The sequence below is a fragment of the Pygocentrus nattereri genome, chromosome 19 (assembly GCF_015220715.1).
Source record: "Pygocentrus nattereri isolate fPygNat1 chromosome 19, fPygNat1.pri, whole genome shotgun sequence".
NCBI classification, from domain to species: Eukaryota; Metazoa; Chordata; class Actinopteri; order Characiformes; family Serrasalmidae; genus Pygocentrus; species Pygocentrus nattereri.
The window spans coordinates 22,642,547-22,662,447 of record NC_051229.1 but is presented as its reverse complement, the minus strand read 5'-3'; the positions used below and the strand labels follow the sequence as shown (position 1 = coordinate 22,662,447).

The 19,901-nt window shown below is 36.6% G+C and overlaps 1 protein-coding gene across 10 annotated transcripts in view; it reads left to right on the top strand.

Annotated features, from left to right (window-relative positions):
* Positions 1 to 19,627, top strand: part of mbnl1 (muscleblind-like splicing regulator 1) — an 89,801-nt gene extending 70,174 nt beyond the window's left edge. For 4 of the 10 annotated variants that reach the window (XM_017699203.2, XM_017699201.2, XM_017699202.2 and 1 more), the window contains 8 exons: positions 2,965 to 3,204; positions 5,679 to 5,726; positions 7,709 to 7,862; positions 10,392 to 10,427; positions 12,437 to 12,528; positions 12,974 to 13,018; positions 14,943 to 15,014; positions 17,147 to 19,627. In XM_017699203.2, the coding sequence (XP_017554692.1) occupies positions 2,965 to 3,204; positions 5,679 to 5,726; positions 7,709 to 7,862; positions 10,392 to 10,427; positions 12,437 to 12,528; positions 12,974 to 13,018; positions 14,943 to 14,999 (672 nt within the window). In that variant the 3' untranslated portion in view covers positions 15,000 to 15,014; positions 17,147 to 19,627. Of the gene's footprint in view, positions 1 to 2,964; positions 3,205 to 5,678; positions 5,727 to 7,708; positions 7,863 to 10,391; positions 10,428 to 12,436; positions 12,529 to 12,610; positions 12,944 to 12,973; positions 13,019 to 14,942; positions 15,015 to 17,146 lie in introns of those variants that run through there. The other 6 variants (XM_037531075.1, XM_037531078.1, XM_037531076.1 and 3 more) reach the window with 6 other exon arrangements.
* Positions 19,628 to 19,901: the final 274 nt, after the last annotated feature.

Below are 19,901 nucleotides of genomic sequence, written 5' to 3'. Positions count from 1 at the left end.
TTATGCATGATTGTTTGATGCTTGAGATGTAGCTGTGAGAAAAGATTTTGTAGGTGGAGAGGTACATGCAGGGCATTGCAAGGCATTCTAGTCCCCAAAGAAAAATCTAAAAAATGTTAGATTATAACACTATAACACACATGTGAGTTCTCTGGTCATTGTGCTTAGCAAATGCTTATATTTGCAGTGTAGTTATCCTGGTTCCTTTCACTGCTGTAAAAAAAATCAAGCCAGTAAAAACCACTCAAATTACTTTGTTTACAGCTCAACAATGGAATTATGCAGAAATTTAAATACATACCTTAATAAAACATCACAGCCCCTAGAAAACGGTATTTATGTCTATCCAAGAACACTACACCGATTACCTTGAAATATATCCATTAAAATGCCTTAAAAATCGTATTATTTTTGCATTAATGTTTGAATCCATTTAGCATCTCATGACTGAAACATCCCTTTTCATCAGTCATCTATTAGGGGTCAAGAAAATGTGCATTGTAGTTTATATTAATTAATCTCCTGGACATCATGTGAAGAAGTAATGAAGTTTTCTTATACTTTTTTTTTCTTTATTTTCAATAACATTGTACAATTGACTGATTAGGTCACTTTTAAATCTGCCCAAAATAATAGATTAATATTTGTTACCACAATTATTGATTGAAAGTAAAGTGTTCATTTCAGTAAATCATTAGAATGTCAATGTAATCAGGCCATTAGCATGAATGTTAGCTAACCAAATTTTGTGTTGGTTTCCCAGAAAAGGTTTAAGCCTGGACTACATATTGTCCACCATTGAAAATGCTGTATAGTCCAGGACTAGGCCTGATCCCTACATTTGCTTATTCTATGGTTTAAAAAGTCCACTGTTACTCAATTAAGCCACTGCCACCAAAGTAACCTTGTCAAAAATGAGACATTGTTCCTAAGATTGGTTAATACGGTTTTAAATGGATAATGTTTTCTTAGATGCAATGTTGAAAATGGTGACTTTTAAGAGCTACAGGCTAAATGGTACCCCCATCATGGAATCTCCCGAAAAGGTGTTAAGAGTCATCTACAAACTATGTCACAGTCTTGAAAGAGAGAGAGAGTTTAGCTCATTATTTTACTTTGCCAACAAACAGTATATCTATCAGCATTTTAGTCAGATGATAAGTCTTGGTAAGTTACAAGCTCATTTACATTCTACACAGTTTAGTTCATTATTTTACACTTTTACTCAAGTCAATATTTAAGCTAGACAATAGTGCCATGGAAACTGTGTGAGTTAGCTGCAAGCTAAATTAGGCTACATCTTTAGAGATAGAATGAAAAGCCCACAGTGAGAGAGAAAGAGAGATTGATAGTGCATAAATGTGGAAAAGACTCATTTGCACAGATATCTGTATACTCATATGGAAATAGCAATATATGGATTTCAGATATATTACGTATATTAGCGTCCACGGATGTCCCTTATATCCAGCTCATTTTAGTCACATGTGGACATACATATGTGACATATATGCCAACTTATTAGAAACTGGCCATTTTTAAATATGGGGAATCCATTTTAGCCATTATCCCATCATCTAAGCCACTTATTGTTCTAGGTCATGGGAGAGTGTGCTCACTGGTCAAAAATATATCAACATAGGCAAACGTATGTATAACAAGTATATTTATCAAAATATGATAAACATTATTTATATGGATGGCAGATATTAATTTAACATGCTTGATGTGGTATAAGAGTTGTATGTATCTTCTTTGTTTCTTCCTCCTAATTAAAGAAAAAAATAGTATACAGCTACATAAAACTCTAAAAACTCTAAATGCTCTAAAAACCTGCATACTGAAAGAAAGCTGTGCAATAAAATAAAGAAATAAAAATATAAAATGTAAAAGAAAAAAACTATTTTATATATCGTATAAATGAGAATATTCTTCCTAGACATATTTAAATAGTTTAATATTAAAAAGCAAACAGTTAATAAAGTAACAGTTATAACAGAATAGTGATGTATCTATGATCCCAGTCTCATGCAGTGTTCACCACCTATCAGACATATATATGTGAGCCATATATTATGCAAAGATGTCCAATGAGTGATCCTTATATACAGTATGTACACAACGTATGTGTCCATATTTTAAAATACATGTATGGCCCTTTAGATCTTTGTATATGTGGGCATATATCATATTTCATATGAGTATACCTATATATGAAAGAACAGGCCAACAGTGCTCTCTAGAGAACGTTTCAGAAAGTCTTGAATGCCAAAACAGCATCAATGTTGTGGGCATTGCTGCCCCCTGGTGTCAGTCCGCTGGTAATGAACACATATCTGTTGGGTTGCAGTAGGACAGGAGTATTTAATTAAAATTCAATAAGGTCCAATTAGAGAAAATTTCCTTTAAGCAAAGGTCTGGAACATCATAATGTCTAAATTTCACCATGATTCAGTGCCATATACTGCATACTGAAGTAGCCTGGTAGGTATATCAACATCTTATGCAGTCAACATATTTTAACAATATTTGTCAGTTTTCTCCTTTTAGAGAACACCATGTAAAATAACTTCCCTCTGACTCACTTTCTTCTCTGACTGCTGTTTCTCACCTCGTCCCTCCCCTGTGTGTGCGTCACTCACCCTAGTTTCAGTGCTCATCGTAATGCACAAATCTGATTGGCTGAATGGCTCCATGTGTGATATTTACAACACATGCGATTGGTCCGTGAGTCTCCCGGGCTGCTAAAGTGGAACCATAAAGTCTAGAAAAGTTATGCCAATTAAAATAGGACCACCCCATCGAAATGAAATAATTCTCAATAGTCTATCAGTTATAGGTCCAGGTCCGCATAGGACAGCATCTGGGCCCGGACTCGGACCGCGGTCTGCCTATTTGTGATCTCAAAGTTAAAGATATGCATTGTAACTAACTTTTTATGTGTGTGGGTGTGTCTGTGCACAGGTGTGTCGTGAGTACCAGCGTGGTAACTGCTCCCGCGGTGAGACAGACTGCAGGTTCGCCCATCCAGCAGACAGCACCATGATCGACTCGAGTGATAACACAGTGACCGTGTGTATGGACTACATCAAGGGCCGCTGCTCCAGAGACAAGTGCAAATACTTCCACCCTCCAGCGAACCTGCAGGCTAAGATCAAAGCAGCACAGCACCAGGTGAACCAGGCCACAGCCACCGCTGCCATGGTGAGTACTGTCCATGCAGCTGCCCACTGAAGGACAGGACTTACAAACATATCTAAATATACAAGGACAGATAAACATTTACTGTATGTTCATATAGACACGCACCAGTCATACAATGCAGGCTCAAACATTCATAAATGCTTACGTTTTATGGATTTTTCTGTCACAATACTTATGTTTGGGAAACCAACTTAACTTGCATTGCGTTTATAATTCCTAAAGGACTCAGTTTGGCAATAGCTTCAGAAATAGCGGAATGGTCATTCATTTGCTACAGTGTTCTCATTGTGAAATGGGTCTGTCTACAAAACTGAAGCAAAATGTACCTATTTATTTTACTATTGATTTATTTACTCACCATCTACAAGGCTAGTTACAAAAGCTATTGTCAACACAAATATTAGCTCAAAAGAAGTCATGATTGCTCATGCTAACATCTGTGCATGAGTGTGTCTCATGTTAGAGTGAGAATGAATATTATGTTGTTATATAAATAACCAGTCTGGCAACTGGCTGAACTTTATTTGGTTATAGAAATGTGTAATAAAACGTCAGTCCATGGCCTTTTAATGGATTAAATACTGGTAATCTGACATGTATGACAACATCTGAATAACACAAAATGTTATATATGCAGACCTCAACAGGTTCAGTTAACCTAAGTGCTGTTATGAAGGAAAAGACAGATGATCTGCTTTTACAGTTTTTAAGTTTTTCACAAAGCGACCCATTTCACTCCTAGTTTATGGAAATCTTTACTTTGTGTCTAGCAAGGGGAATGTGATGTTATCTGCAAACATGCCAGAGATTTCCTTTAATAGCTCTTTACCGAATATATAGTATATGTCCAAAAGTATTCAGACATCTATTTTAATTAATGAATTTCGTGATTTTAAGCTCAGATAGTGCCATAGAAAAACACTAACTTGTAGAATGGGACTGCATATGAGCCTAAGATCACTGTGCCCACCGTCTGTGCCCAATGCATCAGTTAAAGGCCTACAAAGCATAAAGCCCCAAGCACTGGGCTGAGGAGCAGTTAAACTGAGTTTTCTGGCGTGATGTAGCTCGATCCAATGCCTTAGGTATGAGTCAGAGTGGCGTTTTTGTTCAAGATCTAATTATCCAAAATCAGTACCTGACTTTAGGAATGCTCTTGTGGCTGAAAGCAATCATTTCAACATCTAGTGTAAACCCTTCCCAGAAGAGCAGAAACTGTTACCGTAGCAATGCGGAGACAAACTCTATTAATACTTCATTTCAGAAGAAACTTTGGATCAGCAGGTGTCTACAAATTTTTGGACATATAGTGTGTGTCATGTGAATATGTCTTTCAATTATAATCCTAGTAAAGTGCCTCTTAAAATAATGTTTGAGAGCACTCTGTGTTTCATGATTCTGTTCTACAGACTGATTCCTATAATGTTGTGTGAGAATGTACAGGTCCACCCGTTCACTTCTGTCCACTAGGGGGTGATATGAGCATTCTAATGTAATAGAGACTGACGTACTCTTGGGATGGGAGCAGTTTTACATGAGGTGTAATGTAATTAAAACACAGAATGTCTGTAATGTTTATGATTTATTCGCATAGGATCAGAAATCAACATCTAAATTACAGAGATGTGACTGGCTACTCAAATCAAAAGAGTTCCATTTGCAAAGGCTCACAAGTAGAAATCATTACAAACATTTAATTATAATTTCATTTACCTGTTCTCAAGTGAAGGCACTGGGTCACTCTCATTGTCCTTAGCTTGGGAATTTACAGTAAGTAGTCAGCATCACCCCATAAAATCACTTATTTTCTTTCATTTTTCATATTTTAATGTCCAGAGCCATGCTTTTGTAACACTCTATTAGTTAGCACAGGATTAATGTAATTTGGGGATAGTTCTATAGTACATTTTATAGGACGGGATTCATATAAACTGGGGTTGTTTCTGCAGTTTGTTCTATAACAGATAAATGCTGTTGAAATCATTGCTGACACAGTGGATTCATACAGGGCTAAAATCACCAGTGATCATTGCATTATGCCCGATGTAAAACGTCCTCATGCAAAACGAATCCCATCTCAATAGTACTTAAAGTGGTTTGGTATAACACTGTGTAATGCTATGTGTTGTATTTCCATTTTGAGAACTGTGAAATTCATGATGCTGTTCAGATGTGAATACTGTAGTTGGCAGCACCCCTGTGATACTGATACTGTAGTCAACATAGCTGATTAATCTATAGTATTAATCTACTATACTGCAGTAGACTTTCCTAAATGACTTTAAAGTGCATGTCATAGTCCTGATATCCCCTTTGTATACTGCATTCCAAATGATTTGTTTTTTATTTGTTTTTTTTCTCACCCACCCAAAATGCACTGCTGCCCCATGATGCACCTCTGCTTGCTGTTTATGTTTATGCGCTTGAACCCCATTGGCCCATTGCCATCATGTGCTCGCTGCCTGCTAATTAAGACGGCTGTCAAATCACTGAAGCGACCCCTCGAGGCCACCTTTGACCTGGTACTATGACCTTTCACCTTTTTGCTTGGCATGTTGCTTTGTCGTAGTGTCTTAACAAACGATAATTTGCAAGCGTAGAACTTTTTTTTTTCTTTCTGTTTTATTTATTGGCTTTGTGTTCTTTCCTACTGCTGTTTTAATAACGTTTGTGATCAGCTGATTGTGGAGAATTGTACTGATTGTCAAGGCAATATAGTATCGCTAAATACCCGTGTAAGGATGGGTAATCAAATATATAGACATCTGAAAGGTATTTGAATAAAGCACATGTAACTTCATGTAAAAAACAAAGTAAATTGTAAAAAAAACACTAAAATATGGTGTGTGTGTGTGTGTGTGTGTGTGTGTGTGTGTGTGCGCACATCTGCAAGTCGCCCTGTAAAACCTGAAGTAGTCATTTTACCGTCACCATTTTATGAATTGCAATCATCAAATTCCTTCTCTCAGGAAAGAGGTCTGAAGCACAGCCTACATTACAAAATATTCTTTTGCACATTGCATGTAATTCCGCTTTTCTACCGGAGAGGTCTCCAAATCCCCAAATCTTACACAGTGTAGGTTTATATTACAGAGTATGCAAATAATGTTCATCTTGAATCATATCATTCACTACCTTGTCCATACAGTCCTACAGAAACTAAGCTGCAAAAAACAGCCTGTTTTGAATTCACCATTACTGTGGTGTCATGAACACCAATGCATTTGCATATATCTGCATATTGCATATTTTAACCTATATGAGCTCCGCCCATTCACATTGAAGTTATACGGAATGTTTCAGCACAGAGTGCTTTTTAAATGAATGCAGCGCAGCCAATTAGAACATAATTTACATATAGCCTTACATCAGCCTTAAAGGTACGATAAGAAAAACAGCCTGTTTAAATGTAAGGGAAAATAGAGGTTGGAAAACGGTCATTAAAAGCAAAAAGATTTGTACACTGTTACATGTTCATCATGCGTATTATAATTGTATTTATAACAGTATAACACATTCTTATTGTCATTGTCTAAGACTGTAAATCATGCAAATCTCCAAATAGCCAAGTTGTTTAAAATGCCCATCCTTATGCCCTACATTCTTAAAAGCCCTAAATACAGTATGTATCTTTTATTCCAGTCCAGCTACCAGCATATTGTAAGTTTCTACGGTCATTGCTTGCCTAGAAGCTAAAATAAACTGAACATTTCAGATTTAATGTCTTTAAGGGCTGGACAAAAACCTAAAACATTGTAAATTCAAAATTGAATTTTGCAGTTTACAAAAACCACAATCAGGTCATCACATGTAGCCTACTCCTTCAGCATATAGGTCAGGATCAGGCATACTAAACTGGTGTGTCACGGCTCTTGTGTCTGTACAGTATCTACGTTTACTTCAGCATCTGTGTATTATGCATGTTCAGTAACTCTGTAGTGCATGGGTAACTGGGTAACTGGGGAGTAAATACTCTGGCAGTCTGGGTATCAGCTATGTGGTAGCCACCTGAGCAACAGATTAATAACTTATGTCTCATATTTCGCAGATATCATGGAGAAAGCAGTGCAGCTTTGTTTTTTTTTTCAGTTTCTGTCTTTTTTTATTTGTTTATTTATTTCTTTTTTGTCCCTCTTTGTCTGCAGTACATTTTAGTAGAGCAGCGCTTGCTTCATTTGCACTGGAGCCAGCTTAGCTAGCAATAGTCCCGTTAATAGTGGAAGTAGTATGCAAATGTAGTTCATGTATGTTTGAAGCCGTATATATGTTGTCGTGTATATATCTAGTCAGATTTGGCACTATTGCTTCTGCTTGTGGCGTAGTCGCGTGTAGGCTGCTGCTTGCCTGCTGTTTAGTTTTTGTTTTGGTTTGTTTTTTTTCCGTTTTTGTGCTATACTGTCATGTTTTCTGACAATAACTCTTGTTTATTTTCTCTTCCCTTTCCTTTCTTTTGTTATTGTCCACTCCATCTTTGTCCCATGATTTTTCCCCTCATGCCGAGCAGGGCATCCCTCATAGTGTAATGCCTCCTTTGCCAAAGAGACCAGCCCTTGAGAAAACCAACGGTGCCACCACCATGTTCAATGCTGGCATGCTGCAGTACCAACAGGCTCTGGCCAACATGCAGTTTCAGCAGCAGGCAGCGTTTATTCCTTCAGGTAGGGCTTTCTGTCACCCCTGACGTGACTTTTCACCTCAGGGCAAACAATAAAAGGTTTTAAAATAGCTAAATCTATTCAAAGCAGGCAGTGAGTTGCGCAGAAGACGACTTCAGATGCTCATGAAGATGCCCACATGCGAACGCACCAGCATGATCCTGTCATTGTAAAACTTTTTTCAGGAATTGACTTATCAAATCTTCACCCACAAATGTATTCTTTACTACCAATTGCTGCAAGGTTGGACAAGCTTAACCATTCAGTTAAGGGACATTGCAACGCAAACATTAGTTTTTGTAAAAATATCTACTGATTTAACATGCATGTTAATGACACAGTTAGGATAGATCAGATGTACTTTTGTTGCGTAATCAGGTTAACATTAGCATAGTCAATAGCCAGTTCAGTGCCAACCTGCCTAGATCCGGTTAGCTAACAGCTAAGGTAAACTGGTTAGTTAGATTTTTTTAGATTGACTGAGAATAGCCAATATTCTGTAAAGCTTTTCCAACCTAGTTGCAATATGCACTAGTTTGGCCTCTGGTCAAACTACATGTTTTGTTGATTTTCAAAGTGAAAATCAGTTAACGTTTTAGGAATCCGTTAAAAATAAATAAGTAATTTATTAGCAAATTTTAGCACATAATTTCTGTATGTTTACCATATTGGAAAGAAATAAAAGATAAGACATTCAATTTGTCATAACTTTTGCACATGCCACATTTTATGTCTTATTTTCTTACCAGTATGTTCAGTTCAGTAAATAAACAGTAATTGGGCATTAAAATGAACAAAAGTGTGTACAGAACGTGTTAACTTATTACCTCAGAAAATCAATGAAACCTGTCATATGATGTACATATGACAGTACACATTATATTTCTGTACTATATTTATATTTAGTTTGAAAAAGCACATGAGCTCTATAGGATTTAAACCACATGCACTCCTAAGCTGATTATTCTGTGGGTAAGTTTAAGCTGTGAGGTATATTAAACAAAAATGTTTTAACAATGTGATTTCAGTGCTTTTCTGTGTTTTAGTGTATAGTAAATATTCAGTTGCTCAACAATGTTTAAAAATACTTTGATTGTCAGTCATAATTAAAGATATGGTTCAGTAATGAATCAAATGTACACATTTTTCTACTTATCTAGATAGAACCTGAAGATTTGCTTCTTTAGTTTAGTGCTGGCACTAATGTTGCTATCAAATGAAAGAAGTCAATAGTCACCCAAATCTTTTCTTTAAAGACATCCCCAAAATTTCTCTCATATAAACATAATGTATGTGCAACTTTAGTGAAGAGCTGAATGTGGTTTGAGTGTGTTGAGAGATGTTTTGAAGATGTATGTACAGAAAGGATTTTTGTGACTATTGATGTGTAGCGCTTGTTAGTAAGAATATTAAGTTTGTTAGTAGTAATGTAATGCTAGCCTTGTAGCTGCAAAGCTGAACTAAAGAAACAAAATTTGGACGCTAAACATATCTTGGCTGATCAACTACTTCTGAGCTACAATTACTCCATTTATAAAGGTCCATATATAGGCATGTGCAAAAAATTGAACAGCCCCTGCTAAATTAAATGTTTTGTTTATTTACTAAGTGAAAATAAGGGAACCTGTCCTCTAGAGGCACGTATGACATTTTCTCCACATTTGATTGCACAATTTCTATTTAACATTTTTAGCATACTGGAAAAAAATAAAACATAAATTGTGCCATTTTGCACAGGCCAAAATTTGTGTTTTAATTTTTCCCCCCAATATTAAATTCAGAAAACAGAATTTTTTTATTGTGTATTAAATTGTGTAGATGTTAGTTCTCTGTAGAGGTTTACTAGTTTAGTTCATTTATTTTCACTTAGAAAATCCATGAAACATGTCATTTGACAAAGGATGCTGAATCCTTCACTGTATTTCACACGAAAATACCTTTGAACTTGTGGTTAACAAATGTCTGAGAGTAAGAGCTCTGATCCAGGACTGGGTTTGTCTTATATGCCCAAATGAATACATTCATACTGATGGGCCAGGAACCTGATCCCAGATCAGCATGCTCACTTTGCGCTTTTTGACAATTATGGACCCAGTTGTGTATATTCTTATTCTTACTCTATGTCTTCTTACTCTGAGATGCTTGATAATGATGGACTCTGATCCCAGACTATGACTGTGAGACATGTGACATGGGCTAATAATGTCTTTTTGATGTCATTACTAAAATTGTAATTGTAGTAGTAAATATAGTAGTTCTGTGTTTGAGGTTCTTTATAGTGTCATCACTGTTTTACAAGCTCATTGTTGTCTTGCTGAGCAGCCTCACAAGTTCACTTCCCTCTCGCTTCCCCACTGTAGATCACATGTTCCACAACTAATCAACCTTTGTGAATGTCATGATTCCCTATAGTTTTTTTAATGTTTTTCTTTGTGTTGTCGTCTCTCTTTGATCTAACCAACCTTGTGATGGGCTGTTTTGATTCTTCTCCCTTTTTCCAATCCACTTCCTGTTGCAATGCATGATGGGCAGGCTCAATATTGTGCATGACTCCTGCAGCGAGTGTGGGTAGGTCTCTAGCCTTCCTCCCTTTCAGCTGCACTCACACCATCAAAATCCACACAACTCATGCTAATTCCATATAATACAGCCCTACACTCACTGACTCATCAGATGACTCCCTAATTTTTGGATTCTGTACGTAGCACATAAACAAATGAGCTCCACAGCCACCAGTTTTTGAGTAATGTGGGTTTTGGTGGTTTGTGAGAAACATGATTGGGTCACACTTTACTTTGATGGTTCGCTATAGATGCTCTACAGATACTTAAATCGCTGACAAACTTTCTGGTGATGTTCACTTGATTATCAACAACATTATAGTTAGGGTTGGAAGTAGGTGTATGTTTGCCTTGAGTTTAAGGTTAGGGTTAGGTTTAGGGTTAAGCATAGATTTAATAAACTCACACTGAACTTGAAGTTCAGATGAATTTTATGGATATTTAGTTGAATGTTAGTTAAAGGGCGACTGAACATTTACAAAACACCTACAGTGGACCACCTAAGAAAAACTCAACTTCACAATCATTTGCATTTAATGGCTGTTTAGTTGAATGATACTTAAAGGTATACTGAAAATGTACAAAGAATTTGTAGTGGACCATCCAAATAAAGTATTACCCATGGTAGATCATGGGGACTTAACTCTGTAGGATGAATTTTGCAGTGTGTTGATTTGCAGTGTTGACATCAATGATAATGGAAATGTTTAGGGGTCCAAGCGCTTACAGTACTGTGCAAAAATCAGAGGTTACCCTTCCTTTATTTAATTTACAGTACAAGTTACTAATTTTTCAGCATCAGAAAAAAATGTAATGTATTTAATCTAATTTAATCAAATTGTACACAGAAGACAACTGAACAACTGAAAATATTTTTTTTCAGTATTTAGTTTGATTTTTACAGCTTTTTTGAGAGCCTTGCTTTTATCTTGACAAAGAAATCTGCAGGGATCATTTTCCATACATCCTAAGTTCAGTCTTAGAAGAAGACACATTTAATCATGTTGTGGCCAGTCCATTTTTTCTGAGAACACCAGCAGTGTCTATCTTAGTAAGAACTTCTTTCTCAGTAACAACTTCTTGACAGCTGCACATCTTTTCAGACCAATATCATTGTGTTATCTTGTCACATGGGAACAAGTGCAGCCTGATTTTCTCCTATCTCTAATTACTGTTTGTCAGACAGAGACCGTTTTTGTGGTACAGCACTTATATGGTTGTTAGGAGTCTCATTTCCTCTATCTTTTAGTACTGCAGTTTTGGAAACTTATTATTTTCTTTCCTTATGTAAATACCTAATCTAATAATATATAATCTAATATTTCATTTTAATGGCTGTTCTAAAAATAACATAAATGAAGGGTGATCACTGACTTTAGCATAGCACTCTTAATGCTGTATGTGCTGGAAGATTCTATTGATTTGTTAGAATTTCTTTATTGTTTACTTTGAAATGGGTGTTTATGAACTGTTGTGCCCTGCATTTCTCTTCTGTTCAGCTGTAAATGTATTAGCTCACATGACACTATGGTTTCCTAATAAACACAAGTTTACCCCAATTTCCACATATTGGCTTTCTGCTAGTGTAAACCCTACACAGCAAAATCACCAAGAGTAAATCAAAAAGTACTGTTTTTAACTGCTCTATTGGTTACTACTGTTTTTTTCCATGTAGGTGCTAGTTTGACTAAAAATGCTAATATGGCTAACACTAAATGAGACTAAATGAGGTGAAACAGTAAACGTGTCCATAATATAGTCAAAAGCTGTGAGGCTAGTGAGACCATGCTTTTGGGATTTGCTACATTTCATTTTTTGTTAGCGACATTAGCATGTTTTTGTCAAAGTAGCTAGTCTTTTGGTTTACCCTGGGTGATTTTATTGTGTTGGGAGGCTTTCTCGCTCTCCTTTCCCAACCCCTTCTACTCATACACACTTTTTTCTCCCCTTCACATGTATACACTTGTTGGCCACACTCCTTTGTATGTGTGCTTACATGATTTTCCCTCTGAAAAGTACCCATGATGCACGGCGCTTCACCAGCTGCTGTGTCTGCAGCAACCACGTCCGCCACTAGTGTTCCCTTCGCATCTGCATCAGCCAATCAGGTTTGCCCCCTTTATGGCTATCTCTTTTTTCCTTTTTTTCCCTCCCTCTCTCTCTCTCTCTCTCTCTCTCTCTCTCTCACAGTCTACACACCCCGAGGGATGATTCAGACTGTTTGGAGGGTCATCTCTCATCTCTCCCTCTTGTTGGCCTAAACTTCTTTTTAAATCTATTATTTATTGTTATCAGTTTCAAAATAAAACGTATTTGGTCACCAAATCACAAAAGAGTTGTTCAATACATCATTAATAATGAGGAAATTATTGCAGTTATCAAAGTATTTATTCATGATGGATTGTTTTAAGCTAAAGACTCCAGTTTATCTATCATAATGTTAACACTACTTGTGATTTTTTTGGTTAATTTGTTTGGTAAAATTGCTTTTTGATCTGTTTGCAATGGGGAATAGCATTTTAATATTGTCCTTCTTGTCCTTTTCACTTTGAGGACTCTTCTCTATCAAAGCTGACTACCAACGAATACATGCAATTGGTATGTATATGGTAGTTTTTCATACAAAAGAAATTGATCATTTTAGTTGCATTCAGGTTGTGATAAAAGTTTTTTTCCCCATCAATAATCAAGTAGACACCAAAAGCTTTGCACTGTTCTCAGTGGCACATTTACCTAGGCCTGTGCCAGGTGTCAGTCAACCAGTGTACTACCATGTGAATGTCACGGACTGTTCCAGTCAGTATTGTTTATTGCAAACTAACATGCTCTCATGCTCTCTGAATTTTTAAAGTAAAAAAAGTCAATGCTAGCAGTTCTTTCAAAAAACTGAAAAATGCTGCTTGAATAAGTGTTCAACCCTCCAGACTAGTACTTGTTAGGGCCACCTTTTGCTACATTAACAGCTTTGAGTCTGTTGGAGTGTTTCCATCACCTTTGCAAACTGTTTGGGAGTGATTTCTGCCCATTCTTCCTGGCAGATTTGCTCCAGGTTATTTAGGTTTATTGGATGGCATTTTTCAAATAGTGCCACAGACCCTCGATTAGCTTCAATTTGGCCATTTGTAGAAAATTCACCTTTTTGTTGTTCAGCCACTCCTTTGTTACTTTGGCCTTGTGCTTAGGATCACTGCCATGCTGGAAGGTGAAGTCCCCCCCAAGCTTTAGCTTTTTAATTTTTTTAAGTGGGTTGTTTTATCTCCAGTATCTCACTATATTTTGTACCATTCATCTGTCCTTCAGTTTAATCTAGATGCCCAGTCCCCACTGAGGAACAGCATCCACATAACAGGATGCTCCCACCTCCATACTTCACTGTTGGGATGGTGTTTGTTGAGAAGCGGGCAGTGTTTGGTTTGCAGCATGCATAGCATTTTGAATTTTGGCTGAAACCTCCATTTTTGTCTCATCTGACTGCAAAACCTTATCCCACGTTTTAACTGGGCAACTCTGATGCTCTCTGGCAAACTCAAGATGTGCTTTGATGTGTTTTTTCTTCAGTAATGGCTTCTTTCTAGCCACTATCCAGTACAAGTGAGTTGTATGTAGAACTCTTGATGTCTTTGACTTGTGTAGCCTCACTCCAGTTTCAGCCTCTGAAATATGTAGCTCCTTTGGATTGATTGTTGGCCTCTCTGTGGCCTCCCTCACATGCCCCCTTCTTGCACCTTGCACCTTTTGTGTAGAAGAGGTGAACTTTTTTTAATGGTTCACAAGTAGAGGCCAATTTTAAGCCAGTTGTGTCCTGGTTATGGCAATTTCTTTCCTTAGTGTAAACTAGGAGCTTTCAAAGAAGGGGGTTGAATACTTATGCAAACAGCACTTTTCAGTTACTCATTTTTATTACAGAATATTTTCCTACATATAGAAAATATCACATTAAATTAATTCATTTTGAGAGTCCACCTTTTTAAATATGACACAACAAAAAATATCAAAGTGTCCTTTGTAAAGAGACAAATCTGATGAATTTTAAGGAGGATACTTAAAATATGTCTACAAGGCTCTGTATGTTGGGTGAATTAATGTCCTATGTCAGTACCACATTTAATAAACCTAATGCAGATAAACGCAGCTGTTGAGCAGCCCTGGTCAAACACGTTTGGTGCTGCAGGTATATATGTCATGGTGAATTTAATTATTACATTGATATCCACATGCTACAGAGTCAGGTTTCATTGCCCAGGTCAACAAGCAGGAAGACTGCAATGTGCATGTAGAACACCTGCCTCCTCCCTTAAAAAAAAAAAAAGCTTTTTGTACTAATAAGCAACAGGCCTTAAATGTGTCCCCTTTTTGGTGCTTGGTCAAGTTTAATTCCACACTGTTTATTTTCAGCTTTTAAAACAGAAAATGTTTGGAAAAAGTGTTAGACTTTTGTGGTGTTAACTGTGTTCAAAATACCTGTTTGTACTTTTATTGTATTTGTATTTTATTGTATATGTATTTTTGTATCCTTCCTTAGATTCCAATAATATCTGCAGAGCATCTGACTAGTCACAAGTACTTGACTCAGATGTAGTCACAGTCCAGACCAGTGAGTGTAATGCTTTAGTTTTATTTCTAAACAGTTTTATTTCTAAATGTTTCCAGTTATGTGTATTGTTTAATGCAGGGTTGTCAGAACTGGGTTCCTTCAAGGCCACAGCACTGCAGACTCCTCATTAAACACAACTGATTCAACTAGTGTTGCAATGAATATTCAATAATTAAAATGAATTTCAAATATTTTAAAATTGAAAAGCAACTTGGCTAACTGGTTTACTCCGTTTTTACAAAAGCTCATGCACCTGTGCATAGGTTTTTTATCAGTGTAACAGGAAACAAACTTTTGTTTAGGAATCTAAATGCTAGTGAGCCACCAGCACATTTAAAAAGCACAAGACATCTGCCTGCAGGTCACACAAAAACAGTGATTTATGGTTAGTCCTTTTTCTTATGAGTTAACTGGTCCCGTCAAGCCACAGTGGTATATCAGCCATAGCCAGAGGTCTGGATATCGAGACTGCATTCCTAGAGCTCTAATTTGAGGTGATACTTTCAGCTGTCATCGCCTGGTTCAGTCCAAACACATTTCTTACTAGCTAACTAGCATTCAGTCCACTGCATTCATTTCTGTGTGTGAATAAGAGTGTTCTGGCCAGTGAGCTGTCCCTCTGATAAAGTCATACAGCTGAGTTTAGCACATGCTCAGTTTTAATGTATAATTGTCTCAGCCAGTAGCTCAAGACTTCAGTTACAAATGAAGCATGTCTTGTCTTCAACCTAAATCCGTGTTTTAAGATTAGGGTGTTTTAGCTACATATTTTACATCTCTGTAGTGCATTTAAATGCAATATCAGTAGCATACAGAAAATCACAAACACAAAAAAGTATTACTGCCTGAAGATTTAGCTCTTAAGTGATTTCCCTTTGAATCATATAATTTCCCTTAACTTGTTAAGGCTGAAGCAAAAATAGCTATTTCTGCTGTTTATTCTTCTCCAATCGTAACATGATGTGTCAACGCCGTTGTTGCATTTATTTGATATGTTAAGAATATGATGTCACATCTCAGCCAAAAAATGTCGCTTGTATTTTTATTTAGTTAAAATAAAATTTTGTTAGTTTTAGTTATTTTATTTAGTTGTCTTATGATTCTTATCCAGTTAAATCTGCTTATCTTTGGTTCAATGCCAGATATATAGAGAAGCCTCTGATTGTACATACTGATACATTTCACTGTGGCCAGCGAGGACATGTGACATAACTCCTCTGGTGGTAGATTTAAAGGAATTTGAAAGGCCATCTCCAAATTCTCAGAAAGGATTACTGACAAGACAGTTCCTTTGGATAAACACCTGTATTAAAGAAAGGGTTGTACAGTTCCGTTCTCCGTCTCCTGGTTTTATTTCTCCATCAATTTCAGGGTAGAACATCAGTGCTCTTGCACTCGCTGGACAAAGTTTAGATGAGGAAATCCACGAACCTCTGTAGAGTACTGACTCAGAAGGAACCCAGTTTGACACCTCCGGGTTAATGCATTTAGCAGATGAGGATGGCTGATGTTAAGCAGCTTGATTCTGCCATCATGAATCTTGTGAGCTTCAACTTCAACTGTGCTGTTCTGAGATTCTATTCTAGCACTTCTACTTTGAGTACATGCATTAGCAGCCCTTTTTGGCCAACATTCTTCCAAAAAATAATTGAATGAGGCAGTTGTTTTTGACACCAATGAAGTGTTGAATATTGTCGCTGTCGTATCAAAACCTCACAAGTCCATTTTGGTCATTTTTACATGTAAATCAGGCACTTAGATTCCCACAGTCATGTTTGGCAGACAGAGAGTCTTCCACAAGGAGGCGCCATAAACATCAAATATCAAATAGCTTTTGATGCTTCATAAGAGCAGTGCTTTGCATTAGTGACACATCAGTGTCCTTGTTTAATTCAAAATGCAGGCTGCCTTGTACATTGTCTGAACATTTAATCGAAATGGTCCAAAATCACTTATTACATTAGAATAAAATCTCATTACATTAAATGATTCAAAATTTAGAACTCTATTTTGGAGATACAAGTTTTTGTTACAAGTTACAAGTTGTGACAGCAACAATAAGATTCAGTTTAAAGTGTTAGTGATTTTACTTATTTTTTAAATGCTTGTTTGTTTGTTTGTTTTTTTTTCAGATCAAATGAATGTGCTGACCTATTACCTGGGACAAACACAAACATCATAACGGCCACAAATGTAAATGTTAACATTTCAAATATTAGAACATTTATACTAATCAAATATACCTTCTTGTGGTATTACTAGTTCACTGATAAGAACATTTAAAGGACTAGTCTACAGTACACTTATCAGCAGAAAAATGGAGTGCCCTTAGATGTGATATGTAGAACTTGGAAGAACAGCTGTACATACAACCGGCTGAGACACAGATGCACACAAAAGCAGTCTACTGGCATCGTGTCTAACATGTAAAGTGCTGGTACATTGACAGACCAAGAGATTCTTTTTTATTGACTTTTTTTTGCAAATTCATGTTGAAATCGATTCGTCAGTAACACTTTACTTAACGTTAAAATTATAGAGCTGGTTTTCCAGATCCAGATTAGGCTCAGGCCTAGATTTTTAGTGAATACCACTGGCATTGAAATTTAGACAAAATACAGGCTTAGTTCAAGTCCAGGAAACTGGAGTAAAGTATTAAAATGTCTTAGAAAGACAGACAGACACAGTATCTTGTAGTGAATTATGTAACATGTCCATTGTAGTGGTTAAAATCACTATTAAGTGATTTACGAAGTACCGTGTGAACAGTCTTGCTGGGTCAGATGTAGATTCTTGTTACAAGATCACAACTTGGGGACAACTTTTTAAAATTTTGGTGTTGGATTGAGACAAAATCTGCTGTAAACATGAGTAGGCCGAGAGGTTGAGTTGGAAGGCGGATGAAACCAACCAAAGTTTGGGTCCAACACTGCCTCTAAAATTTGCACCCACATTCCTCTAGTCTGTGGTCTTTTAACATCCAGAGTCCAATCAACAACAACAAAAGTAAAATAAGCTAGCTAGCGAAGCGCTATTGTTAGCTAATGGAATGGTAATGTTTATTTTTACTGCATGAATTTGTTCTCTGCACATCTACATGCTTAACTGGAGCTTCTTGGGTGACACTTCAGTCATGCTAAGGTCCAAAGGCCTAACTGGCTAACAACAAACTTGTTGGGTGGACAGTGTAGAAGATCACACCATTGCTCTCTAAGCTTTAAGCTCCACCTTCATTTGGTGTTGGTAGGGTTTAGAAATGTGAATGTGTTTATACCCTAATAAGTCCACAGTCTCACCAACATTAAGCCCAAAATTTCTCATAGTTGTCCCAAGATGTTCTTGTTACGAGATCCCTTGAGACTAGAGTGTGGGTTAACGATAAGAATATACAGAAGCAGTGTTTCTTCAAATGTAAATGAAAGAAGTAGGTCCATGTTTGTACTGTGTGCCGTAACAGCACTTACAGTCCACCTTCCAGTCTGAATTAGAGTACATGTGAAGTTCGCCCATTACAGCACATTAGTTTGGACACCCCCTAGTGTGGTGTACTGCATTTTTAACACATTATGCCTATTGAACCATACATTCAATGCCTCTATGTCGATGCATATTGATCTGTGCTTAATTATAGATCATCATTTGTTTTGTAAGTAGTCACAACAAAATACTTTTAGCCATTATAGGTGTATTATAATTGTTTATAAGATGCGTTAATTGTAACGTCAAGTGAAGCGTTACTGATTTACCATGTGGTTTACACAATTTGGAAAGATGCACCTTGAATTTAAAGCTAATTACAATTCTATATGGCACAATACATTCAGCAAAATAGTCAAGTAGTTTGCTGCATTTACAGTTCTGACCTCCAGTCGAGCTAGGTAGTGGACAAAAGATCAGGATTAAAGAAGACTAATGAATGTTTTGGGTTAAAAAATAATAATGCAGAATCCTTCTGACCTTTTCAAAGCACATCTTACCAAGCTTCACATGGGCTACCCATCACAAAAACAGAAAGTCAGAAAGTGTTATATCGGCAGTGTTATTCTGTTTACCAGAGATTGTTTTTAAGGCTCTTACTTTTATACATAATTTCATAACCGTGTGAGATTTTTGTTTTGTTTTGTTTTGTTTTTAATGAAATTTTATTGTTATTTGTCTGTAATGCTTGTGATGGCTTCTCCATTCAGCCTTGTAGTTCTTATTAGGCCTATCAACTTGCATGAAAACAGGGTTGCCTTTTCCTTCCTGTTGCCATATATATATATATATATATATATATATATATATATATATATATATATATATATATATATATATAGCCTCATCTGATGGAGTGTCTTTTTATTGATGATGAAATGGAGAATGGGTCTCGGTAATCACCGCATGTCTTTACATTTTCAAGTTAACAAAGACAGACTCTTCAAGCTCTTGCAGCTGTCTCGGAGTTTAGAGACTGTTTCCAGTCCCCAGTGCAGGGACTCTAAAACGCTGAAAAAAGCACTGCTTGAAATGATGTGGTTGGTTACAGATTGACTGTGTTTAGACTTTAGATTTGTTTTGTATATGGGAAGACCAGATATATATTTGGTTCCGTTTTTTTTTGTTTTTTTTTGGGGGGGGGGGGGGGGGGGGGGGCTTTTCTTTTTTGTACTGATTTCGTGCCATTTGTGTTTTTATTTTATGATTTCTAAAAACAGCCTTTAGCCTATGTACAGCAAAAAAGATGAATAATGTCAAACATTAAGTCACTGTTAAGTTGTGCCAAAGTTATTCTCCTCTTTATTTTAGTGCACTCTTTATCTCAGTAGGTTTAGCCAAAGCCAAGCCTGGTTATCAGAGATATGAAGTTCCATTACGTTAGATTTCAAAGATATGGTTCTTCTGAAA